This window comes from Mus caroli, chromosome 14 (genome assembly GCF_900094665.2).
Source record: "Mus caroli chromosome 14, CAROLI_EIJ_v1.1, whole genome shotgun sequence".
NCBI lineage: Eukaryota > Metazoa > Chordata > Mammalia > Rodentia > Muridae > Mus > Mus caroli.
Genome location: NC_034583.1, coordinates 52,386,015 through 52,413,819, shown reverse-complemented (window position 1 = coordinate 52,413,819; position 27,805 = coordinate 52,386,015). Strand labels below are relative to the sequence as shown.

Sequence of the window (27,805 nt, the reverse complement as noted above, 5' to 3'; positions counted from 1 at the left end):
TCCCCTCCCTTCCCCTCCCCTCCTCCTCCTCCTTCTTCCCCCCCTCTCTCTCTCTCTCTCTCGCTCGCTCGCTCATTTGTTCTTCCTTTGAGATAGAGACTTATGCAGCTGACCTTGAGTTCACTATGAAACCAAGAATTCCCTTGAACCTTCTGCTCCCTTCCCCTCCCCGCTCTGAGCTCTGCGATTACAGGTGTACACACCATACCTGGCTTCTGGTCTGGATTAAAATTGTTTTCTAGACTCATGATATATCGGTACTGACCACTAAGTTCTCTGCCCTCCCTCCTCCCCTCTCTAGAAGATGGTTCGAGAACAGTACACCACGGTCACCGAGGGCACTCACATAGAGAGGCCCGAGAACCAGAACATCTACAAGATTGGCATTTACGGATGGAGGAAGCGCTGCCTATACTTATTCGTCCTTCTCCTGCTCGCCATCCTCGTTGTGAATCTCGCTCTCACTATCTGGATTCTGAAAGTGATGTGGTTTTCTCCAGTGAGTATTGCTTTCTCTGACTCATTGTAAATTATTGTACTGTTTTTTTTTAATTTATTGCATAGTATTTTTCATTAGTCATTATCTCTATGGGTTGGAAAATTCTAATCTTGAATTTGTGGTTGATTCTCTCAAGATTCCTTGGTGGCCATTTACCCATTACCATCTATAGAATTGGATTTTCCTCATGTCGTCAGTGCTATAGTTTAGTGTTTGCATGCCTGCTCTCATCTAAATTAAATTACTGTAATGAAATACCTGAGGCAAGCATTTGTTTGTTTTTAAAGAAGATGATTTTCGTTTGTTTTTCATTTAGTTTTTCTTTATTCTTGATAATGTATATGTTAAATATGTATACATTAAAATATGATCATATTTATCCCTCTCCCCTCCTATGGTTCTCTCCATATCTCTCTAACAGATCTAAGTCCCAATTTCAGGCCATTGTTTTTATAACTCAGTAAATCCAATTAGTGCTGCCCATAAGTGCAGGGGTGTGGATCCATCCACTGGAGCATCATGGGACATCTACCTTCCAGTGGCCACACCCTCTGAGAAGAGTGATTCTTCTCCAGCAGTTATCCATGATTAGCTCCACAGTAAGGGTTGTGGCCCGGAGATGATCTACCCATCTATGTCAGAGTTTGGCTGACTTGATGTTGTGCAGGTAACCACAGCTACCGTGAGTTCCAGAGTGCACCCAGTATGCCAGACCCAAAAGGTTTCCCGGAGCTCCTCCCCTCCTTCAGCTCTTACACGCTCTCTGCCTCCTCCCTGCTGATGTTCCCCGAGCCTTTGGGGTAGGGAGCTTGTAGAGATGTCCTGTTTAAAGCTGACGACTTCATCTAAAGAGGCTTGTTCATTCAGCTCATAATTCTGGAGGTTTAAGGACTTAGGTTCAGCTCTGAGGGGGACCTCAGGATGCCTGGTGGAAGTGTGAACCTGAACATACAGAAGAATCCAATTGACAGACAAAAAGCCAGACTGGGTGGGACCCAGCTGGGGATTTTATCACAACCCTCCCATGAAAGCTAACTAGGACCCCCTCCCAGACAAATATCTCAGACTCTCTCATGTGCAAGTTGCCATTGACCCGAGGGCCTTCCATGAGGACTTACCTCTCAAAAGTCCAGAAAGCTGCCACCCCAGCGACCAACCTTCCTAATACTGCAACTCTTTAATACAGTTCCTCATGCTGTGGTGACCCCCAACCATAAAATTATTTTTGTTGCTACTTCATAATAGTAATTTTAACACTGTTATGAATCTGACATTCCCAATGGTTTTAGGTGACTCCTGTGAAAGGATCATTTGACCCACATGGGGTCTCGACCCATAGGTTGAGAACCACTGCCTTGGAAGACACACTTAGACCACGCCCAAGCCAGAGCAATGCAACATTGGCGTGTTTTCAACACTCTGTCTGACACACATAAGGGTATATGCAACGACTTCAATATTCACAACAGATTTAGTAAATAAAATGCCAGAAGTCTTAAAGAAGTTATTCTATTCTAAATATTCCCATATGTTAAAAATAATTGCACAGCCTTATTTGCCTTGATGTTTTGTGTACATTTTGTTTATTTCATGGTGCTGGGAATTGAACACAAGACCTTTTGCATATTAGGCAAGTGCTCTACCACTAAGCTATGTCACAAGAAGCCCTTGTTCTGTGCATTCTGGGATGGGGTTCTCATTTAATATAGAATACATTGATTTGGCAAGATAGATCCACTGAGATAAAAGTGCTACTGTGAGGAACATCACAGTTTAGTCAGTATGTTTTCCCCAGGCAGCCGAGGGTGTGATGTGTGCCCAGACTCTTCCCAAGAATGATAGCTACAGTTGAGGTTTAGTGCGAAGTGCACTTAACGAACCCTACATTATCTATGCCTTTGTTCCTGCTATGTCATGGTACAAGCCAATAGCTACCATCAACTGTCTCCCCATAGTAAACATCTGCATTTCTACACATTCTGGTAATATACTCATAAAATTAAAATATAGCTTGAGAAACATTATTGAATATATTTATTATATTTGTATACAATTATTATATATTTGTATTATATCTGCATATAACTGTACTTACTATACATACATTAGAATCTATTATAAATTTTTTTTAAGTAAAGGTTAGAGTTATGAGTGTATTTAACATTAGACAATATAGGGTGTGATTTCCGGGTTAGAATTTATCCTGACAATATTCTGCAGTGTCATGATGGTACTGAATACTGAATCCCAGCATTTCTGCACAAAGGCTGGGCGTCTGTGTATATTTTAGTTATTTTTCTGTGTCTGTGATAAACCCAGGCATCTTGTAGAAGGAAAGGTTTCCTTGGGTTTATAGTTCTGGAAGGATATGACTCCACCATCATGGTGGGAAAGCGTGGCTGCAGGCAGGTGTGGTGACCAGAGCAGGAAACTAGAAGCTCACATCTTCAAGGGCAAGAGAGGAAGGCTATAGCATCTCAAAGCCCACCCCTAGTGACAGACTCTTCTGCAAAGCTGCACTTCCCTAAACCTCTTCAAACAGCGCCACCTACTGGATGAGAACCAAGGCTCCAACTTCCTGAGCCTGTTGGGCAGGCTCAGTCAAATCACCACAACTTTCTTCTATGGCTCTTGATATAACAAATGATGCTGCGGTGCCTCCTTGTAGAAAACTGATGCTTTTATGCCCATATACTTTGCTCGTGGGTTTTAATTAAGTATTAGTTTCTTATTTTAGTGGACCCAGATTCTTAATCACATAAAACATTTGTTGTTTTATGACTGTACAAATTCTGTATTGAATCCCAACTTCTCTGTACAGAACTATAAAATCAATTAAATGGTTATCATAATAGCCACAGAATGCCTTTCCTTATCAATATCCCAGTGTATTGGGTGCAATTATGTACTCAAGAAGTATTTTTTGATTCTGGAGCACGAAAAGAAATGAAAGGTCAGATGACCTTTGCAGGAGCGTGTGTGTATATAGTCATGAACATTAAGAAGTGACACACATTTAATGTTAGGTTGATACCACAAAATTACTTTGGGTTTTTCAGACATGCTGTCTAATCCAGGATGTTACAAGAAGTCTTTGATCTGTATTCTATTAAATAATAGGATACTGACTGGACTATAACACATCCTCACAAACTCCTGGGTCTCTCTGCAAATGCACTGGGTTAATTGCTCTACTTTTATACCGTTTGGGAGGAGTTGTCACAATTCTTTAAGTAAAATAATGGATTAACGTCTTCTGTGAGAACATGAAGTTGGGAAGGAAAAGTAGAGGAGAAGAGAGGCGTGGGAGAGAAAGGGATAGGATTTTACCAAAATGCAGTATGCATGTGTGAAATTCTCAAACATTAAAGACTATAAGGAGAAGTTGCATTCATACCATGGGGTAGTGTGCAACAGCTAAAAAGCAGAGGTGGACACCTATAAACTGACATATAACTTTTTCTAACACTAGAGAAGCCCCAGACTGTATTCTCTAAGGAGTTTCTTCTGAAATCTATGGAGAGGCGTTCACTCCATAACACGATTTGTGTCTTTATCAAGTGTTCAGGGGGATGAGGAGGACGGAGTCTCGGGTCATAAAGCCGTACTAAACATGGATTCTCCTAGACTTTCCCTATCAGATCTCAACAGCAAGGCTGCTGCCTCCTCTGCTCTGAGCCTCTTCACGATGTGGGAAATAAATTGATAGTTCACGTTCAGTCAATGTGGAGGCCTTTTTGGAATTCTTGGGTGGAAGGCATGACAGGATGGCAGGGGTGAGGATGACTTGGGGATGACCATCGCCCAGCTGTGCTTCAGAACATGGAAATCAGTGCTGTACATGGGCCTGTAATGTGGTCCTTCCAAGGCTACCCACACTGAAGGAAGAAGTGGTCCAGTGTGGCCAGGTGGTCTCCATGATCTCCGTGGCTTTGTCTTTGATTTACTGGCCCTTTTGTGACTGTAGACTTGAGGAACGCAGCCCCTGGAACACAGACTTCTCTCTCCCTGAAAGTGCTTCTCAGTTAAAGTTCTCCAATAAGTATTTATTTCATCAAGAACACAGTGAACATGCAGCCTTAAAAGGATGTTTAGGATGTCTTAAGGGATAATGAATTCTAATTGTGCTTGTGGTTTGTGTACGTATATACATTTGTGGGCTGAAACTTCAAGAATTGTATGCCTCAGAAGAGTCCATTTTATTATCTCTTTATTTAGAATTTAAAAAGCAGGGTCAAGGTATCAGGTCCAGCACAGCTTGGTCCTGGGAGCCTGACTAGGGTGATGAGGGAATGAAGACTGATAGACACGTGTCCAGAAAAGGTGGGGTGCATGGGCCACCCCATCTATCTGCTGGAGCAGCACCGATTACACCATGCTCTACTCGGCAGGCTCCTTATGCACTGCTCTGGGCAGTCTCCCTCCCTGTAGGAGGTCTCGGTAAGGTAGAAGTCTCAGGTTGCAATTCTTTGGCTGGGGAAGCTGCAGTTTCTGGGCTTTGTACACTGTCAATATCTGAATGTGAACCAGAGAGGGTGGCTCACCAATTTCATCAGATCCTTGCCTGGAGGAAAGCTTTGACCCTCCCATAAGTCTGTCTGTGGCACTGGTTTCTTGAAGTGGCTACCGAACATGCACATTCACTCAGGACTTCCTGTTCTTTACATATCCTCGCAAAACCTCCGCTGTGCTCCACATTGGGGGGCGGGGGGGGGGGGCGGGGATGCTCAGTAGGCAAAGGGACGGGCCTAGCCTGACAACCTGAGTTTGATTCCTGGGACCCACATGGCCAAGAGAAAGAGCCAACCTCTGCAAGTTGTCCTCTACACAGATGCCATGGCATGTATGTGGTCACAATCAATCAATCAATCAATCAATCATCAATGTCCTTAAAATTAAACCATTACAGGAAGGTTTTATTTTTTAATATGGTCATGGGTCTTAGGTGTTTATTATAAAATGATTTGTTAAATCTTATACGCATCTCTCAAATAGACCTTTGTACTTACAAAAAGGTTTTTTAAAAATAGATATTGAATATAAACAACTAAAGCTTCAAATATTTAGGAGAAATACAGACAAATGGAAGGAATTTATGAAGATGCATGAGTAATTTTAGTTAATTGAAAAGAAGCAAAAAAATAAATCAATGGAAACTTCCTGTCTCTTTTCTTTACCAGATAGGAATGGGTCACTTGCACGTTACAGCAGATGGACTTCGCCTGGAAGGGGAGTCGGAATTTTTATTTCCGCTGTACGCCAAAGAAATACGCTCCAGAGTGGTAAGAAGGTCGTGTTTCACATAACCTGTGGAAATAAGTAACGGTCACACACAGAAATTCTGTTTTTCGGAGGGGATTTTTAGCAAGTAGGTGTGTACACAAGTTCATGGTATGTTATGTCTAATAATGTGCTATTGGACAGTAGACCTTACAGAATACGTACTATAAAGATTTTGTTCTTAAATGTGTCTGCTCTGAGTTTTGTAGCCTCAGCAATTTAGCCCGTAAAAAAAAATAATGTGATTTAGGATTAAAACATCTTTTTTTAAAAAAAGATTTATTTATTTATTTATTTATTTATTTAATGTATGTGAGTACACTGTCACTATCTTCAGACACACCAGAAGAGGGCATAGGATCTCATTGCAGATGTTTGTGAGCCACCATGTGAGTGCTGGGATTTGAACTCAGGACCTCTGGAAGAGCAGTCAGTCCTCTTAACCACAGAGCCATCTCTCCAGCCTGGATTAAAACATCTTTACCCAGAACAATTGAACATCCCTTCACTGGGACAAGCAGCCAAACAGCCTTGATTTGGGGCACTCCGGGCTCTCTGAGGACCTTGGGAGAAACTCCAGTCATACAGACATTCTGCGTGAGTTGTGCTGCTCAAAGGATTGTGAGCCTGAGACTCACCATAAGCAGCTCCACGCCAGTCACTATGAAATAATTATAAAAAAGGATCACAGAGCCTGAAGCATAGCTATTCCCACAGAGCTGGTAGGGTGTCTTACCGATGGCAGAATGAGCGTTGTAAGGACTGGTGTCAGCACCATGCACCCCAAGACCAAGTTCTCAGCAAAAAGAAAATTAGTCGTCCCAGAAGGACAAGAGAACAGGGAGAAAGATACAAAGAGAGGAGATAGAGGACAAGGGAGAAGGGAAAAGGAACAAGGGAGAGGGGGGAAGGATATTTGACCTGGAGGGACAAAGGACTACTTCTAGATAGAGAGAAGACAGACATGCATGACCCATGGGCAAATGACAATTTATGATGGGGAAAGGAGACTCCCATCTGGTTAAGCTGAGTTGGTTTGTTTTGATTGGGTATGCTAATTAGGTGAGCCAACAGGGTCTTTTGATTGCTAGACTTCAATGCTTTGATAGCTGGAACCTGGTGGTCAGCCTCAGGGGAAGAAGTGGCCACATAAGGGAATAGGCCTCGGTGGCACTAGAATGGCACTGGAAATCGGTATTGAATGGTAAACTCTTGAGATTGATAGAAAGCCGCTCCCTAGAAACTCGTAACTAACACATTGGATTCCGCAGGTTTCTGAGGGGCACATCCACTCGGTGGTTCTAGAATGTAACCTAACAGTTTAGCAAGGCAGAGGGACTGGGGGAAGGGCAAGGACTGCCAGAGCCATGCTTGCCATGCTCTTCTCTATTAGAGCACAAGGGTCGTAGTCAGTACTGACACAAAGGGGAGGTTCTGGGGCGGGCAGAACTCGTATTTGTAGGTGAAGTCGTATTACTTCTAGGGCTCTTGCTGGCTGAAGGAGCGTGTGCAGATGCTCTGTAACTGTGGCTGATTCATGCATGAGTCAGATCTGAGCAGATCGCTGTAGTGCACTTACATTAACCATAGTAGGAAATGTTAAACTTCTTGAAATACACACTTGGAGATGTTAAGAACACTGCTGTCTGAGGACAAGAAAAATCAGCCCACGTTTTCGTTAGTAAGTCAGGTCTGAATAAAGTAAAATATGACAGCCCATTCTCCCTGCATTCCCAAGTCATCCCTCAGGACCTGGTGACCAGAGTCAGGTAAATAGAGCATAGCGAGTGGAACCTTCTAGAATGAACGACTTCAGTTGTGTTTTATCAGGCTGCCATTTCCACAATGCTTTAAGAAGAGCGGGGACTACAGTTAGCAAGTAAGTCAGAAAACCAACCCCATATCAAGGGCTCACAATGTGTCAGCAATGTCATCAATGTCAGCCAGGTCATAAAACACAGAAGCAAATGACCATGACCGAGCTGTGCAGCAGTTTGTAACAACACTAATGAGTGCAGAGCAGATGTGCCCCTCAGAAACCTGCGGAATCCAATGTGTTAGTTACGAGTTTCTAGGGAGCGGCTTTCTATCAATCTCAAGAGTTTACCATTCAATACCGATTTCCAGTGCTGAGCTGAAAGAATGTCTTCTTCGTGAACGTTGCTCTGGCTTCTAACGATGCTGGCTTCACGGCACTCTCTAAATCAGTGTGTGGGGCTGGGGAGATGGCTCAGTTGGTAATGAGCCTACTTGACAAGCATGAGGACCTGAGTTTGCACAGTCACGGTGGCCCTTCTCTCAAGCACACTCTCATGAAGCACCAAGAAACACACATTACATATTTCTCAAAATTTTTATTTACTTTATGCGTGTGTGTGTGTGTGTGTGTGTGTGTGTGTGTGTGTGTGTCTCTGTGTGTGCAGCAGGGGACAACTTTTTTTTTTTTTTTTTTTTTTGGTTTTTCGAGACAGGGTTTCTCTGTATAGCCCTGGCTGTCCTGGAACTCACTTTGTAGACCAGGCTGGCCTCGAACTCAGAAATCCGCCTGCCTCTGCCTCCCGAGTGCTGGGATTACCCCTGGCAAGGGGACAACTTTTAAAAGTTGTTGCTCTGCCTCCATTAGGGGATGTGGGGATGGATGTCAGGTGTTCAGTCACGCACAAGAAGCTTTGTAATCTACCGAGACATCTGACCTTCCCAAAACTTCCATTTTAAAGAGTACCCTGGGATGTTCTCAACACATACATACATTGTGTAATGTTGGAACTAGGTCAAACATATTTCCTCCAAAATTGATCATTTCTTTATAGTGGAGGCATTAAAAGTGATGTCTTCTAGCTTTTTGAAATGTGCAGTGCATCACTGTTACAGTGTGAACGAAACCTTCGTGCTTTGACAGTAAGCAGCGTGGTATTTCTCGTAGACTATCTTAACCATTCTCTGATCTCTTCCTTCCAAATGTCTTGAACATAAGTAACCCTGACAACAAACACTGTGGCTGCCTTGGCAAAGATACAACACTCATTAGACCCTGTTTGCCTGGAGAACTAATTAACATGTTAGGAGCAGCATCTTCAAACTCGAAGGGTTATTATAACCTATTCTTAAAAGTTAATATATTTGTACACTGAAAATAATATAAGTCTGAGATTTAAAATTTTGTTTAGTTCAAATGTATAGGATAAATATATATGTGTGTGTGTGTGTCACTGGGATCCTATACATTTGTAGTAAAAAATAAATATATATGTGTGTGTGTATAGTGATATAGAAAGTATAAATATAGACTATATGCATACATAGAGGTGTATTTTGTTAATTTTGTAAATCCTTTCCAGGACTCATCTCTGCTTCTGCAGTCAACCCAGAACGTGACAGTCAGTGCTCGCAACTCAGAAGGGGAGGTCACAGGCCGGGTGAAAGTGGGTGAGTCCGCCGTCCTCACAGCAGCTCACTTGCTCCGGGTCAGTGGGTGATGCTGAACAGATGGCGGTTTCTTCCAAAGAATTGCAAACTTAGTTAGAAATAATAAAGCACGAGCCTTCTAGCTTTTGTGTTGTTCATAGAGAACAGTTAGTTAGCACCAAGAGGCAGAGGGTGTGTGTGTGTGTGTGTGTGTGTGCGTGTGTGTGCGTGCTGCTGTCTTCCTCAGCTGAGGACAAGGTTTGTCACTGAGTCTGGAGCTCACCGGTTTGGTTAGACTGGAGGGCCAGTGAGTTCCGGAATCTCCCTGTCTCTGTACAGGTTGGGGTTACGTGTGTGAATTGCTGCACCCAGCTTTTACATGCATCCTAGTTGGGGATTTGGGTTCTCATTGAGTGCATGGCAAACAGTTTACCCACTGAGAACCTCCCCAGCCCCTGATATTTTGATCAAAACGATTTCAGCTCCAGGCAATAGAGGCCTGTGAAGGTTAGCTCTAGAAGAGAATGTCATATTCAAAAGACCAAGTTAGCTAGGCCCAAGAGAACAGAGGCCTTGGCCCAGAGCCAGAGGCATATCCACACTCTCTCCATCCCTTCTCATCTCTTTCCCTCTTTCTCTCTTATTCTCCCTCCTCTCCCTCCCCTCCCCCATGCCCTCTCTCCTCCCCTACTCCCCTTGGTCCATGCCCCCACCCCCTTTTCGAGTGTATCTCCTCCCATCATTTGCACAGGGCGCAGTGACTGCAGCTTACAGAGTGTCCAGCTTTCCCCAGCTCCCATCTACCTGGCTATAGTTTTCAAAAGCAGTCAGTTGGTCTCCAATTAGGCAAATGCTAGGTCCCTGATGCAGCCTCTTAGCACCATTCTTTAAATTCCCTAATCAGCTGCTGGCTTCAGATGTTTAAGGGGCATTGTTCACTTTTCTCACTCACTCAGTGAGCATTTATTGAATGTGTCAATCCTGGATTCCATATATAGTTGAATAACAACACACGGGAAATATATAATAACACATAAGGGGTAGGAAAATCTTTCCTGACCTTAAAAATTGCTTATTTGTTTGTTCTTATTTTTTTAATGTGATTTATCAGGGAGTTTGGATATTGATAAAGTACCTGTGCTTTATAGGTGGGAAAATGGATGTTCAGAAGGGGAACTTTTTCTTTTTTTAAAGATTTATTTATTTATTATATGTAAGTACACTGTCGCTGTCTTCAGACACTCCAGAAGAGGGCATCAGATTTTGTTACAGATAGTTGTGAGCCACCATGTGGTTGCTGGTATTTGAACTCAGGACCTTGGGAAGAGCAGTCGGCACTCTTAACCACTGAGCCATCTCACCAGCTCCCAAAAGTTTCTTAATTACATGTTTTAAAAGATTATTTCTTGGAGAATAGCATAAAATATATTTTGTTCACATTCATCTCCTTCCCCCAAGGAGGGAAAATTGCATTTGTATATGTGTGGGCTGTGCATGCATATGTGGGTGGGTTTCCACACATGTGCTGGAGGACATGTGTATTCATGTCTTCCATGCACACTATGTGAGAGACCACAGGTTAACTTTGGATGTCTTCTTCTATCACCTTCCATCTTAAACATGGAGGCATGGTCTCTCACTTGAACCTAGAGCCCAGCGATTTGGCTAGCCAAGCCTCCAGCTTGCTGCAGGATTCCCTCATCTCTGCCTGCTGAGTGCTAAGACCACAGGTGGGCTGTTGTGCCCTCTAGCATTCACATGGGTGCTGGGGGTCTCTGGTCCTTACTTTTTGCCCACTGAGCAGTCTCCCAAACCACAACACAATAGTTTCTATATTTATAGCTGAAAGGGGAATTCTTTTCAAATTCTGGGAGCTAAAGAACAGTCAACTAGGATGGACCCAGACTAGCTCCTCTCTGTCTCTGTGTCTGCCCTGGCCCTCCATCCTCTGTGTCCTGCAATGGTGGCACTCTGTCTTTGTCACACATGTGATTCCCATTCCCACCTCCACGAAACTGTCACTAGTTATGCAGGTTTAAACAGAAAGTTTCTCATTGAAAGTGTACAGGCAACAGCTTTTGGGATAGTCATAGTCTCTAGTCCAGTTGTTCAGGACCCACATGAAGGTCAAACTGCACATCTGCTACATATGAGTGGGGAGGCCTAGGTACTGCCTGTGTATGCTCTTTGGTTGGTAGTTCAGACTCTGAGAGCCCCAAGGACCCAGGTTAGTTGACACTGTTGGTCTCCCTGTGGAGTTCCTATCCCCTTCAGGGCCTGAAGTCCTTCCTCCTAGAAAGTATTTTTATCTCAGCTGCTAATGGTTATCAGTGAAAACACCTAACTAGACCACTCCTTGGCTGGAAAGAGTTTCTGGGGAATCAAACTGCTGGACAGCCTCTTATGGGCTGGAGGACAGAAAGCAGCCTGGGAAAAGGAGGGGACAGTACGGCCTTGTCAGTTTTATGGGGTTAGGAAGAGGTGCAAGCCATGGGGAGTCATGACAGGAGGAATCAGCACTATGAAGAGGTATTGCTGTGTTGTGGAGGAGATGAGAGATCTACATCTTGATCTGCAGGCAACTGTGTTCCACGCTGGGCATAGCTTGAGCATAGGAGACTTCAATGCCTGCCCCCACAGTGACACACTTCCTCCAACAAGGCCACACATCCTAATAGTGCCACTCTCTATGGGCCAAGCATTCAAACATATGAGTCTATGGGGTGGGGGTGGGGCAAACCTATTCAAACCACAATTATCAAAAGTAAAACCAGATTTTCTTAAGAAAAAGAAAATTGAGCAAATTGTGAGCTTTAATTCCTAACTAAATCTGTCATCTAAGCCTTTTTGGGGTTTATGTATTATTATCGTTGCAGGGATGTTGTGGTGTGAGTGCATTGTTTTGTAGTGGTTGACACAAAAGTTGTAGAAACAGGGAATCAATGTGGCTTAAAGTAAACACGTCTAATATGCTGTGCTGATTTGTCTTTCAGGTGCCCAGATGGTAGAAGTCCAGAGCCAGCACTTTCAGATCAATTCTGAAGATGGCAAGCCACTGTTCTCTGTGGAGGAGCAGGGCGCTGTGGTTGGCACAGGCAGACTGCGGGTAACAGGTCCGTGGAGCCAGCCAGGGGCAGCTAGGCATTCCCAGCTCTGCTCTGCACTCTGCTAAGGAAAGGCAGTTGGCTGTGTTAACGGTCTTCCCGGCATTTCTTTTGACATTCTGTTTGTATCTGAAGGATGAGGCCTTCCTCAGAGCTTCACCCACTTTCTTTCTTCTTCATCTCTTTCCAGTCACTGTAGCCAACGGCTGGCAGATCTCTCTGTACAATCCACATCTGGCATTATTCCCATTACGCCCGGTACTTAGTGGAATTAAATGCTCACTGGGTTCGCCTTCAGCAGAAAAACAATTCTATGAAAACCATTTTCAGAACCTGTTGTAAACTCACTTGCTGTGTTTCTGGAAGACTAGAGCTACAAGCGGACAGCTGTGATTAAGCCGCTTCCTGAATTTTTCTACACGAATAGGCAAGCCTGCAGGAGCAATATTCTCTCATAGTGTTAGCAGGAGGTGGACTCAACCCCTGATATACAATTTTATGCAACATATGCATCATTCCCAAACACATGCAAAGTGATGATCTAGTGTTGCAGCCTTTGTGACAGAAGCAGTGTTCTGGCTTCCTTTTTATTCCTAAAAAATACTAGGAAACCAAAGATAATAGATTAAAGCAGGTGCAGGGAGGGGCATGCGCCTGTGGTCCCAACACTCAGTAGTAGAAGATCATGAATTTGAGACTTGGGCTACACAAAAAGTAAGTAGAAAGTAACTGGAAGTTTTAATGCAGATATTTTCCTGGCCTGGCACTATGTGGTCCCATTCTTATGGCTGGACAGCTACAGTGGCCAATGCTACACCTGCTAGTCAGCCCTTGGATCACATATGATTGAACCACCTCAGTAGCTACGCTACTGAGATGGCATGGGTGTTATGTTGGGTAGATTCAATGTATCTTCCACTTGGGATATTATCAGTTTATGACATAGCACTTTAAAAGTTCAGGGCCACCTGTATAGGAAACAATGGCTTTCTTTACTTTGTGACCATTTTCATACTAGTTGCATGTAAGTTGTCATTAGGTCTGTCTGTCTCCTGATGTGTCAGAGTGTGTTGGTACCACCAATCTACTCTTGCTGGTTGATCAAGATGAATGTGTGCCAAGTCAGCAAAGCTCTTGGGGAACGCACTACAGGGTGTTAATATTAAAATGTAGAGAAAGGGGTATAAAGAGAAACATGGATTCCATCAAATGCAGACATCCTTTACAGAGAATGAGCCTCTCCCTAGCCCAGAGCTTCTGTTAGGCTATAGCATCATCAGTGAAGCAGATGAGGAAGCACCCTGCCTGGACCTCATTTCTAATCAGACCCTACCCTCGGTTTAGGCCGAACCTCTGCATAGGCCACACCCTGCCTGGGCCACACCCTTGTATCAATTTCTGCCCTAGTTTGTTTTCTATTATTTGATAAATACAGTCACCAAAAGCAGCATGGGAGGAAAAGGGTTACTTTAGCAGATGAGGCCACCCAGGGGCCTGATGTGTCTGGACTTATTGTGCTTATCCCTGGAATCTCTGTCTCAGTAATGTCTCCGTTGCTTTTCTTGTCACTGTAACAAAGCATCTTCCAGAAACAGCTCGAGGGGCAAAGCCTTGTCCTGGCTCACAGTTCAGGAGAGACAGTCCCTTGTGGGAGAGAAGGCATGGAGGCTGAACCTGCTTGCTCTGTGGCTGAGGGAGCTGATGGCCCAGCACAGCTTTACACATCTCAGAGGTTCAGAAAACGGAGAGAGTTCAGACCAGAAATAAGAAGAGCGATGAGCTTAAAGGCCTGCCCCTAGCAACCTGCCTCCTCCAGCTAGGCCAGCCTCCTGAAGGTTCCACAACCTCACTATTACTAGAGACCTAGTAATGAAACACATGAGCCTGGAGGACTATTTCACATCTAAATCATAAACAAGAAGGTTTGGTATAGGATTCAAGATTGCATTTCTGGCCACTTCCTAAGCAGCCATCAGTGATAAGACCTGAACCTGTAAACTAAAGTAACCCTTTTCCTCCCATGTTGCTTTTGGTGACTGTATTTATCAAATAATAGAAAACAAACTAGGGCAGAAATTGATACAAGGGTGTGGCCCAGGCAGGGGTGTGGCCTAGGCAGGGTGTGGTCTATACAGGTGATCAGCCTAAACCGAGGGTAGGGTCTGATTAGAGGTGAGGTCCAGGCAGGGTGTGTTCTAAATCTGGGAAGGGACCCAGTTAACTATGGAATCTAGGTATGAGTGAGATTTAGGGAGGAGCTGAGTTTTGGCCTGGCAGAAGCTAGTGGATAAATAACCTACTGGATAACCCGTTGTGGGTGTACCCAGATGAAACACGGCTGCTTAAATCTGTGCATATGCCCATGATAGTCACGGTAAGAAGTACTTTAAACATAACCTGAGCAGTAGATCAGCATTGCCCTGAGGAGCCTCTGGGCCCAGCACAGTGTTCACTCATTCTCCTGTACTCAGCTCCGTCTGCCCTGCTGCTTTGTGTGAGTCCTAACCCACACACTTCCTAGGTCACATGTGACAGTTTATCTCAGTTTATCACTGAGAGCCCTGGGCCACAGTCTGCCCTGCTGCCTTAGAGTTGGTAAGTAGCTGTGCTCTAACCACAGCATGGCTTTCCAGCCAGCATTGCTTGTTACTTAGGTAAGGAAGCTCTACAGCCTACAGACTTAAAATGTGAACTCTGGCTTCCAACAATAGCTAAACGTAGGCTATGGGTTGGGATTTTCCACGCTTGATGGTTAAGCCAATTCTCAAAACGTCTGGATTCTGGGATCAGGGATGCTCAGCCTCCTGGCTGGACTGTCTGTTAGTTTGGCTGAGGCTACTTCTTGTACTTTTGTCTCTGACACATCTCTGGTCTTCTTTTAGGGCCAGAAGGAGCTCTTTTTGAACACTCAGTGGAGACACCCCTTGTCAGAGCTGACCCATTTCAAGACCTTAGGTAAGAATTTACTCAATACAAACAAACGTTCTCATAGCAAACAATGAGTTGTGCCTGCAGACAGACGCTCACAATGTGCCCACCTCACTCCTACTGCATTGGTCGTCTTTACTTTCAGGGCTTCCTGCATATAACTATCTGATTAGTGCCTATTAGAACCCATGGCAAGTCCAAAGTCTTGTTGGATCTGAACTTCGATGTGGTTTCATGCTCTTCCTCTCTTGTCCCCACTGCCTCTGTTCAGGGTCCAGAGGACAGTAGGAATCTGCTCCTCAGACTCCTGTCAGAGGAACACTGCTCGGCGGACACTGTTTTAAATACTTGGTTGCTTCTGCATCTGCCATGGTTATGATGGCTGCACGCAGGGCCCTACAGGGCTAGGGCTGGGCCTGGACATCCTCATCTCCCTCACATGCCTCCCAGATGTGAGCGTTTACTACCCCTTCCCACCCCAGGCTTTTGAACAAATTCTTCCCTCTGAGGGGGTCCCTTCTGTCTGCTGTCCATCCCTACTCAACCTTAAAAAAAAATCCAAAGCCTCACAGAAGAGTACAGTGTCCCACATAGATCTGGAAATTTGAAATAATCATTTTTGAAATGTTAATTCCAATGGTAGGTGCATGCCTGGGTGTGTAAGTATATACGGGTGTCTCTGTGTGTGCACATACATACATACACGCATATACACATATATTACTAAGGAAATGATGTTATAAAAGCAACTACAGGATAAATTCATATTTGCAAAATTTTAGAAAGCTTTAGTATGTATGGTAAAATGCACATCATCTACAATTTACCCATTGAGCCATGTTTAGTGGGTAGTTTAGTGGCATTACGTCATCCCAGCTGGTTTTGAACCATGGCCGTAGTCCATCTCCAGAGCTGTCTTCTCTTTGAACTGAGATTCCAGCCCCTTAAACAGTTCTTCACCCCCCTCTCCCCACCCCAGCCCTGGAATCCACAACACTCCTTTCCTTCAGTGGACTTGACTATTCTATGCACTTCATGTGAGAGGAACATACAGTGTTTCTCCTTTTGGGATGGCCCTCAGCCATTGATGTATTTGTGTGTGATGACTGAGTAGTTTTGTACATAAGCTTGATCTTACAGAGTAGATCTGCCATTCTAGGCTCCTAGATCCACTGTTAATTCTGCTAATATATTTTTGTGTCAAAGGCCAAATAATATTTTTAAATAAATGATCTATCATAGTAAGAATGTAGACCACCCTCCCCCGATTTATGTATCTGGGCAGTTGCTCCCCAGCTGGTGGCACGGTTTGGGGGAGGTTTAAAGCCTTCAGGAGGTGGGAGATGCTTATAAGTCATGGGTAGGGCTATGTGGGCTATAACCAGGTTCTTGACCTGCCCGGATGTGAGCAAACCATTGCAAGCTCCAGCATCACAGAGTGCTGGCCTCCATGCTGACCCCACCATGAGGGGCTGCACTGCCCCAAACCACGAGCCAAAACAAAGCCTTCCTCTTTTAAGTTGCTTCTCCTAAGTATTTTATCAGGGAGTAACAGAAAATCGAAACCACCACATGAGGTCACTGTGGTAGCAACCTGACCATGGGGTTGGAGCCCTTTGGCACCAGTTAGTAAATATGGAAGAGAAATGTTTCTACAAGCTAATGATGCCCTAAAATGCTGTACACAGAGTTTAGTGAGTGATTCTGTTGGGTGTTCAGAACTACCCAGAACACTATAGAAATGGAGACAGTAAATATGAGGTTTTAGACAGGCTCAGGGATTCTATCAGAGGCCATTTGTGTTATGTTCTGATAAAGTATCTGACTGCATTCTTCACTGTACATGGATAATCCTACTTCCTTAGCCAGACTAACCTTTCAATACTAGCTCAGCATTTTATCCATCTAGAGACATTTGTAACAAAAATCAATAATGATGATTATTGGACTATAATAATGTTCATTAATTTTAGAAAGGGCTATAAGATCAATGCTGAAGAATTATATCACCAAGGATGAGGAATATTTTCTTCAGGCATAAGATTATTTAACATCTTGTAAAACTAATTATTAAAAACATCTTGAAGTAAGATAGAAACTTTAGAGATTTGCTTTAAAGTGAATGAAACCATTTTAAAAGCTATGTCTCAGAATTAGAGATACACCTGTTGGCTAACTGACTCAGTTTGTTTCTGTTTCTGTGATAAAAATATCCCAACAAAAGCAACTTTAGGAAGAAAAGGTTTATTTAGCTCACAGTTCTAGGTCACAGTCCATCATTTCGAGAAAGTCAAGGTGTCTCTGTCTATCTGTGTATCTCGTGCCTTTTCAGCTCATTTTGACCTATTTTGTTCTATTCAGTTTGTTTTGTTATTATTCTTTAGTTGCCCTTTTTTCCTAGTGAGTGAGTGAGTGAGGGTGTGTGGATTCCAATGGCAGGAAGGTGGGGGTATTCCTGGAAGACTTGGGAGGGAACCATAATCAGAATCTATTGTATAACAATCTATTTTCAATAAAAGAAAAGGAAGAAAACAAAATATAATGAGTTTAACTGTGACATTTAACATCTTTTAGTCCCCAGCTGCTGGCAGCTGGGAGGGAGATACTCAGCTTCACCCTGACACAGCGGCCCACCTAGAAGGCACCAGGACAGGGGGATCACATGGAGCTGTGATGTTATTTTAATTTGCATTTCTCTATGAGTGTTGCCTTAGTTTCTTGTCTTGTTTCTGTGATCAATTATCCTGACAAAATCAAGAAAAGGGTTATTTCAGCTCCTAGTCTGGGAAGTCAGGACCACAGGATCTTGAAGCAGTTGGTCTGATTACACTGACCCACACTTAGGACGTGGAGAAGGATGGATGCCTACGCCCAGCTAACTTAAGCCTTTCTGTACAACCTTGGCCCCAACCCAGGTATCTTAGGGTTGGCATTGCTGTGAAGAGACGCTATGACCAAGGCAACTCTTATAAAGGAAGACATTTAGTTGGGTCTGGCTGACAGGTTCAGAGGTTCAGTCCATTATCAGCATGGCAGGAAGTATGACATTGGCGCAGGCAGACCTGGTAGTAGAGGAGCTGAGAGTTCTAAATCTTGAGCTGAAGGCAGCCAGGGGAAGACTCCTCTGCAGGCAGCTAGGAGTCTCTTCTGCATTCGGTGGAGCTTGAGCATACCAGCCTCAAAGCCCACCCCACAGTGACACACTTCCTCCAACAAGGCCACACCCATTCCAACAAGGCCACACCCACTCCAAGGCAACACCTACTCCAACAAGGCCACACCTCCTAATAATGCCACTTCCTGGGCCAAGCATATTTAAACCACCATACCAGGGAATGGTTGTGACTAGTAAGTAGGTCTCGCCTCCTCAGTTAGGTTAAATCAGGATAAGCCCACAGGCATGCTCAGAGTCCTACCTCCCACATGATTGTGGATCTCAGGTTGTCAGTTGAGACCAGCCATCACAGGAATAGTCATGGGTTAATGGGTGAATTCAGCCGTACTTACTGTTCTTGCTGTAATGGCTGATACTCCATCAGCCACCCTGTGTTTCATTTGCTCTGCTGGTCCTTTCTCCTCTTTCTCACCTTTGTTGGGTGAGCGGCCTTTCCTGGTCTCCCACCCATATTTCTTCCCATGATTTTACTTCTAGCGATTGTGCTGGGTATTTTCATATGCGTGAAGAAAATTAGTTTCTAACCAAGTTTAAGTCAACACACTTCTTCACAAATATAAAAATCTACACGGCCCCTTCCATCCAAGCTTCCATTTTGCTTCAATGTTGCTTTTACATTTTTCTCCTTTATTGTGTCCTTGGAAATATTTATTTAATTTTACCAACATGCTTAGTTGGCTTATTTTTTTAAATAGGGTCTTCCTATGTAGCCCAGGCTGACCTCAAACTCATGATCTTCCTGCTTCAGCCTCCAAAATGCTGACACACCTGCCTGTTTTGTGGATTTTTCTTTTTAGGTTTATTTCTATTTTATGTACATGAGCGTTTGACCTGCATGTTTGTCTCCGAGCCACAGGCATGCAGTTCTGGATCCCCTAGAACTTCAGATACAGAGAACCGTGAGCCGCCATGTAGGTGCTGGAAATTGAACCTGGTCCTCTGGAAGAGCAGCCTGTGCTCTTAACCATTGAACCATTTATCCAGTCCCCATTTTGTTGATTTTTGCAAAGTACCTTTCCCTCCTCTATGGCTTTAAGTTCCAAATGTAAAGACACCTTCATTTTTTTTTTCTCATTTCAGGTTAGAATCTCCAACTCGGAGTCTAAGCATGGATGCCCCAAGGGGGGTTCACGTTAAAGCTCACGCTGGGAAATTGGAGGCCCTCTCTCAGATGGACATCATCTTGCAGAGTAGTGAAGGAGTGGTGAGTTCTACGATGGGGCTCCTATTGCACTCTGATGAGGCATCTGCGTGCGACCCCACTAGGATGTCAGTGTGCTGATCTTCCGCTGATTTGTAGTGAGTGAGCCATGATGAAAGGCATAGCACGGACAATGTGGTGAGGGAGAAGGCTGTGCAAGGTTACATTCCTTCCCTAGTGGGCTCACTCTCCTACACTGGCATCTGCATTACCAAGACACTCCTCATTCTCACTTGTGAAAAAGCACCACAGACAACATCAATTTTCCATTTCCTAGTGAGTCGGTGTTTCACAGCATGGGCATCACAGGGGTCATCTGCAGATGACAGCTGTCCTCTGTTGTTGCCAGGAGCACTGTGTTTGCTTGCACAGAATTTAGTGCAAAATAAAATGAAGTAGGAAAAATGAATTTCTTTCAAAGGTCAACTATAGTAAGGTTTAAATCCAGAATATCTGTTGTAGTATAATAGATATACCCTACACCATGATTTGCAGAACTTTATTAATAGGAGTCGAAAGCTTGACTTCAGTCAGTGGGAAACCAGACATTCCAGGCTGTCTACAATAAATCCACAGGCTGCAGTATTAATGCTGGTTGCCTTTGTGCAGTGCAAGTGCACACTGCACAGATCAGGACCTTGTTTCTCTGTTCAAATAAGGCAATGGTTCACAAAGCCTTTTTAAGCCGCTCCATCACAATGTCATTTTGGAGTCTGGATGTAGCTATGTACACTTATGCTCCTGTTCCCTGTGTGTAACTTTAATTTTTTCAAATCCTATTTTTAATGATTAAATGCTTTAACTTCCTTTTTAGCCCAGCACCCACCAGAGGTGGTGGGAAAGAAAGGACATGGGGGAAGTGAACCTGTTTAGAAAGGTTTTTTGGAGCAACTTCCATCTGTGTTGTCTGCAGTTCAGTTCACAGGTTAGCAGGCAGTGGCAGGTCGATCCCTCGCAAACACTAGCAGCCCAGTTCAGTAGTCAGGATAGCAAACACGAATCAGCAGCAGTGACACGATCTGGCAGAGACAGCCAGGCTTCAGCCTCAGCTTAAGTCAGCAGGAGGGACCAGGGGGAACACCAGGAGAAGTTCTTGGCTGTTCCTTTTTCAGGGAAGTGAAGATCAGCAAAGACATGAGACCCACAAGCGTTGCACAGCTGGTTGTACCAGCAAGCCAAGCTCTGTCTCTGCCCCTCTGTCGTGTCCTATTTATACCCTGCAAGCATCATGAATCCTCCCACGTGCCTTGCCTCACTCAGCACGTCTGGCCTCAGCACGTGCATTCAATCAGCCAGAGTCCCAGAGTCCTAACAAATGCAGCTCAGCTACGAAATGTAAGGCAGACTGATACACATGTGTTGTTAGTAAAGACTCCTTCATCACATGTCCTTTCATGTGTGTGTGTGTGTTTAAAGCAGAACATCCTCCCTCCTGTGTCTGCTTCAGTGAAGTGTTCCTTCACGAGTCTGCCTTAGCCTTTCACCTGTGTCCATCTCAGGAAATGTTCCTTCACGTGTTTGCCCCAGCAAAACACCGACCAACAAAACTGACTCTCCAAAGAGCCCTTAAGTTGCCACTTCACCTGTGTGTGTGTGTGTGTGTGTGTGTGTGTGTGTGTGTGTGTGGTGTTGTCCTATGTCACCAGCACAGTGGAAGTGCATGGTTACCCGCTCCCTCCTCAGCTATGCCCCAGGCTTGCACCAGGGACAGTTAGCAGAGACTACTGCAAAGCCCAATGCTGGGAGAGCAGGGCCCAGGGAAGTTGCAAATCGGGAAGCCTGGGCCCCTGTGGTTTATCAGTCCTATGCTGTAAATATATATGTGAGTTCTGGAAGGTTTGCTGGCTCTCTGTGGCCGTCTCCTCATTAAACCAATGGGGGAAATGTTTGCTCAATCATGCTTTGTGGACTTGAGACACTAGCATAATATTTTGAATTGACTTTCACTTAACATAAATAGGACAATGTAGTTAGGATGGACTGTGATGTATTAAAGGTCATGAGGAGTCACTTCAGGTGACAGAATCCAGGCAAGGACAGCTGACAGGGAAGACATGAACATCAACTACAAACTGAAACTTGAGGAACTTATATGATCTGGAGAGAACTTATATGATGATCTCGGAAGATCAAAGAGGGAGATCAAGGGTTGTGTGATCTTATTGTGGAGACACAGTATTATCACACAGTGCATGAAGCTTCAGTTTTTAAATGGCCGTATTTCCATCTGTTTAACCATGCAGTGTTTTTGCATGCAGCCCACAGTGGGACCTATAATCCCAGTTGCCATCCCCCATGACTAGGAGCTGAACTAAGGGAGGATAGAGAAGTCTGGACTCCTGCCTAACACGGGGAGCAGCAAAACACAGTGGGCTGTCAGCAGAGGAAAAGAAACAGGTGGACACAATTAATCTACTAACCTATGAGCCACAAGACAGGAGAGGCAGGGATGCCGAGTTAACAGCCTACCAGGGAAAAGCAAGCACTCAAAGATCCATCCCCTGGCCCTGCACGGGGCCCACTGGGTTGCCTCTGCCCTGGCCAAGGCCACACAGAGTAAGCTGTCTATCCAGCAGCAATGCTGACAGCTCATTAAGAGATGGGATTTAGGGTTGAAAGCTAAAGGAATGAGAGAGAGAGAGAGAGAGAGAGAGAGAGAGAGAGAGAGAGAGAGAGAGAGAGAGAGAGAGAGAGAGAGAGAGCTAAGCTGTGAACAATGAAGACACTGTGCCAACCTACAAAGTACCCATTTCTTTTCAACCAGTGCATCCTGGGAGGAAGAGGATGTCTGCTCAAGGACACTGTTCTCAAATCCTTAGCAGAATGGCTTCTGCTAGGAAAGAGGCCCATCAGTGGCTCTTTGCTAACGTTCCTATTTAACCAAACCTGATGCTTGCTTTAGTCTTCAGGTCTAGTCCATTCAGCACTTAAGAGAAGACAGAAGTGTTTCAAATAATATTAAGAGTTTACTGTAAATACTGTAAAACAATGGGTCAGTTTTCCCAGCTAGGGGTAAAAGAAAGTATGGCCTCTCTCCACACGGGAGAAGGATGCTCAGCCTGACCTGCACAAAGAATAGAATTCCCCATTAAAGGACATTCTGATAGGATGCGAGCACAGGCAGGTACCCAGCTCAGCCATTCTGATAAAATGCGAGCACAGGCAGGTACCCAGCTCAGCCATTCTGATAGGATGCGAGCACAGACAGATACCCAGCTTGGCCATTCTGATAGGATGCGAGCACAGACAGATACCCAGCTTGGCCATTCTGATAGGATGCGAGCACAGGCAGGTACCCAGCTCAGAACCCAGCTGGTTTTCGATGGCAGGAAACTACCTTTCTTGGAATATGCTGGGAATATGAATTTCCCTTGGTGCGGTTCATTCCTCCTTCCTCACCGGTCACTTTCTCCCAAACAGCTGGTGCTCGATGCTGAAACTGTGGGTTTGACCAAGTTGAAGCAGGGGACACAGGGTCCTGCTGGCAGCTCTAATGGATTCTATGAGATCTGTGCGTGTCCTGATGGGAAGCTGTACCTGTCTATGGCTGGTGAAGTCACCACCTGCGAGGAACACAGCCACGTCTGTCTTTGACCACTGCCTCTTTGGCAGCACACCTACGATGTCTTGGTGAGACGACAGCTGTGGCCTCAGCCTTCACGTCCAGCAGCTGGATTGGAGCTGAAGGGCTCATTGCTAAAACACTTAGAAGCATGCCAGGGGAACATGCCTATGGAACTGTTGGGCCAACACTACCTGGCTTCAGAACGACACAAAAGAAACACCAGGATCATATTCACTGTATTCATCTTTCAGCCTCTCTCCAGATCTCTCAAGCTGAATTGCCACCCAGAAACAATTTATAGCACTCAATGGCAGACATCTATCTCCTCCCAAACATGGCTGTCTGGCTGATTCTAAAATGCCCTAACTGTGTACACCCTTTCCTTTAGATTAAACCTCAAGTGCTCCCTTCACATGAGTGCAATGTGTCAGATTTCACCAAGAGATCTCCAAGATTTGTAGGTAATTTGAGGTTAATATGATTTTCAGTATGTAATTAAGGAAAGAAATTACACAAATTTAGTCATACTTTTTATATACATACTTATGAGCAATAAAAATGACACTTTTTCTGGACCAAGGTGTAAAAAGGGTCTTACTTTCTTTGGTGCTCACAACTCTTTGGGTAGGTATTAATTTTCCTCAAATTCTTGGTGACAAAGACTCAGGCTAGCCAGTCATGAGGCCCAAGGTCCCAGGTAACTACTGAGATTAACTTGAAATGTGACCCTAAATCGGTCTGATCATTTTCCCTTGGAGAGAGCTCTGCAGCCAAAACACCAACTACAGCAGCTGAATGCATAGATACCTGGTGCTAATTAGACATCTTTAGCTGGTGCCCCAGGGCCTTCATCTCCCAGCATCTTAGGAAGCGCCGAGCCTCTGCCTGGCAGGCCTAGTGCTGGCTTCCACATACAGGGAAGAAGGGGTGAAGCTGTTTGGAACCAGCCATGCAACTTCTACAAACACGAGAGGCTGGGTGCAACTGCAGAGAGGCAGCTATGCATGCAGTGTGTGGATGCGTGCAGTGTGTGGACAGCAAGCCAGTAAGCAGCACTCCTCCATGGCCTCTGCTTCAGTCCTTACCTCCATGTTCCTGCCTTGAGTTCCTGCCCTGATTTCCCTTCACAACAGATTGTGTCGGGGACATGTAAGCTAAAATAAACTCTTTCCTCCCTGGGTTGCTTTTGATCATGGTGTTTCATCACAGCATTAGAAACTGTGAGACAGAAATTGGTAGAGAGAGTGGGCTATTTCTATGACAGACCAGACTGTGTGACTAGGGATCTTTCCAGGATTTTGGAACTTTGGGCTAGAAAAGCCACTGAGTGCTCAAAGCTTAGTGCACTCTTGTGGGGACTTAGAAGATGAAGCTGAGAGCTCACAGTTGATGGAAGTTTGAATTGTAAAGTTTCAGAAGGACCTTTGAATCCTTCAAAAACACATGATCAGGTCTGGCTATATGATTTTGAATTAAGAAGTGCTAAAGTAAAAACCCTACTTTGCTGGGAAAATCAATACTAGTCATCGGAGGCTGAAGAATCAGCTGTGATTAAGAAAGGGCCAGTATCACTGAGGCAAAATGTCCCAAAGTGCCTTGCACCACTCTGGACCTCAGCTTCCCTGTGTGTTGACACTGAGGAAACAGTCCATAGATTTTATTTCAGTTATGCTGGCTTAATTAGTTTTTAAATCAAGTTCCGCACATCGAGGCTGTAATCCAGAGGGGTCAGACTGTATCTTGTGCTGGCTGATGAACTTGGTAATGTGTAAGAGTCTCCCATCCCAGGTCTCTGCTCCAAACCACGAAGGGGTCATGGAGAACAGCTGAGGCTGGGTGCCATGAGAGGCCAGGAGAGGCTGTTGGCGAAGAAGACACAGCCTCAGTTGCAGTAGAAGCCCCAGTATTAAAGGACTCATACAGGCATCATGTGGCAGGGTCAGGGTTCCTGAACAGAACCCATCCAAAGTTTCTAGTGAAGGTGCCATCCAGATGCAGCAGAGACCCCAGCATTTTGGAGGTGCCAGTACCACGAGACAACCACCAAGGACAGCTGTATCTGTGGAGTGAAGCTAGCCTGAGTCTAGAAGATAAGTCCCATGTGCTGTGGATGGTAGAGCCAGGGAAGAAGGCTGCACTGATACTGGTTTTATAGCTCAGGGAAAACAGCAAACTGGAGGCTCCACCTCCCACAGCAGCCTGTAGAATGGACACTGGAGGTCTGAATGAAAATGGACCCCACAGGCTCATATATTTTAATTCTTGGTATCGGGAGGTGGCAATACTTGAGAGGGATTGGGGATATGGCCTTGTTGGAGGAAGTGTGTTATGGCTGTTTTATCTTTACTGTAAACACTACCTGGTTCCTGTCAGTCCTTTGAAGCCATTCCTCTGTTTTGTGTCAGATATTTCAATGTATATTGCCTGCAGTGACACCTTACTCCATTGTTTTCTGTATTATATAAGACTGGTGTTTGCTTTGTGAAAAAATTACATTCAGATTTAGCACTCCCTTGGATCTGTATCCGTTTGTCATTTCTCGCCAACTCCATGCCCACCTGTCTGGAACCTTGATTCCACACGTATTGAGAGAGGCCAACTGAACCTGGTCCATAGCAAGGATGGAATGCCCTCACCATATCCTCAGACTTAACACAGGGGACACCTTCAGTGTACTCAGGGGGACTGTTTGATGGCTAACCTTGGTTGTCAACTCAATTACATTTGGAAGGCTCTAATGACCAAACAGCTGGGCACACCTGTGGGGGATTTTTATTGGATTATTGAGGTAGAAGATCCATCCTAAATCCAGGCCACATCTTCTGGTGGCAGCCCACATAAAAGGACACAGAAAAAAGCTTGTGCTTTTTGTCTGGTGACCCTCACACACTTACTGGACCACTCATCTATCCTGACCCACTCCTTTGTTGGTGTGAACTCCAATGTGGACTACAAACTGGCAGCTCTCTCGGACTTCTCTGGACTCTAGCATCAGATTGGGACTGCTAAGACACCCAGTCTCATGGACTGAACAAATATTGGGTCACTGGCTGTCTTAGTTAGGGTTTTACTGTTGTGAACAGACACTATGACCAAGGCAAGTCTTATAAAAAAAACATTTAATTGGGGCTAGCTTACAGGTTCAGAGGTTCAGTCCATTATCATCAAGGTGGGAGCGTGGCAGCATCCAGGCTGTCATGGCGCAGGCAGAGCTGGGAGTTCTATGTCTTCATCCAAAGGCTGCTAGTGGAAGACTGACTTCCAGGCAACTGGGGTTAGAGTCTTAAGCCCACACCCACAGTGACACACCTACTCCAACCAGCTCACACCTATTCCAACAAGGCCACACCTCCAAATGGTGCCACTCCCTAGTCCAAGATATACAAGCCATCACACTGGCTTTTCTATCACTAGGCAGCCATTGTTAGGCTACTTAACCCACAGCTTATAAACCACTCTGATAAAATCTCTTGCTAATATATAGATATATATTAGTTCATTCTATCAGTTCTGTCTCTTGGAGAACCTTAATACAGTTTTTTTTTTAAGTACATGAAGTATAACACCTTAAGTCATACCTACTAAGACAAATGGGCAACACATTCAGGAACCAAAGCACTGAGAAATTCCCTTTGCAGAATGTGTCTCAGCTTCTACTCAGTAGTTGGGCCAGTGAATTCTATACTTTTGTGCAGTTCCCAGGCAATGCCAGGCAGTGAATCTCCTCACATACATGCTACTGGTTCTGACTGATGCATGGTAACTGAAACCTACTGTCTTAGTCAGGGTTTGTATTTCTGCACAAAAACATCATGACCAAGAAGCAAGTTGAGGAGGAAAGGGTTTATTCAGCTTACACTTCCATGTTTCTGTTCATCTCTAAAGGAAGTCTGGACAGGAACACACACAGGGCAGGAATTTGGAGGCAGGAGCTGACGCAGAGGCCATGGAGGGTGCTGCTTACTGGCTTGCTTCCCCAGGCTTTCTTAGCTTGCTTTCTTATAGAACCCAAGACTACCAGCCCAGGGATGGTACCACCCTTGATCACTAATTGAGAAAATGCCTTACAACTGTATCTCATGGAGGTATTTCCTCAAGAGAGGCTCCTTTCTTTGTTATAACTCCAGCTTGTGTCAAGTTGATACACAAAACCAGCCAGTACACTTACCATGACTGCCAATTTCTGCTGGGACTATAGATGTACCATAGGGTTTGTATATGACATTTATAGAGCACAGCTTACCAGCAGCATTGACTGTCATCCATCCTCAAGCCATCCTCAAGCTGTGAGCAGCTGAACTGGGGACCTTTGGAAGAGCATCCAGGGCAATTAACCACTGCTGTAAACATTTCACTGGAATAACTCTTGGGCTCAACATCCTTGCCTACCACACCACTTGCACTGTGCACAGGCTTGCCAGATTCAGCCAGGACACCCATCCTTGCTGGGTTCAAGGATGCCTTCACTTCATCCCCAGGGAAGGCTTTAGTCCTATCGCATCTTAACTGAGAGCTACAGGAGCCCCTGCTTCAGGCATCTAGTTTTCATTACCACTAAATATATATGTTTTGAAAGGCTTGAGAGAGTAAAACATACAAATTTACTCGGGGCAGAAATTCTTTATTCTCAATTTCAAACTCTAAAAAT

General features: G+C 44.7%; 1 protein-coding gene across 2 annotated transcripts in view; it reads left to right on the top strand.

Annotated features, from left to right (window-relative positions):
* Sgcg (sarcoglycan gamma) overlaps positions 1 to 25,664 on the top strand; it is a 53,693-nt gene extending 28,029 nt beyond the window's left edge. For both annotated transcript variants that reach the window (XM_021181532.2, XM_029468850.1), the window contains 7 exons: positions 302 to 499; positions 5,680 to 5,781; positions 9,118 to 9,205; positions 12,178 to 12,297; positions 15,171 to 15,243; positions 19,472 to 19,595; positions 23,013 to 25,664. In XM_021181532.2, the coding sequence (XP_021037191.1) occupies positions 305 to 499; positions 5,680 to 5,781; positions 9,118 to 9,205; positions 12,178 to 12,297; positions 15,171 to 15,243; positions 19,472 to 19,595; positions 23,013 to 23,186 (876 nt within the window). In that variant the 5' untranslated portion in view covers positions 302 to 304 and the 3' untranslated portion in view covers positions 23,187 to 25,664. The remainder of the gene's footprint in view (positions 1 to 301; positions 500 to 5,679; positions 5,782 to 9,117; positions 9,206 to 12,177; positions 12,298 to 15,170; positions 15,244 to 19,471; positions 19,596 to 23,012) is intronic.
* Positions 25,665 to 27,805: the final 2,141 nt, after the last annotated feature.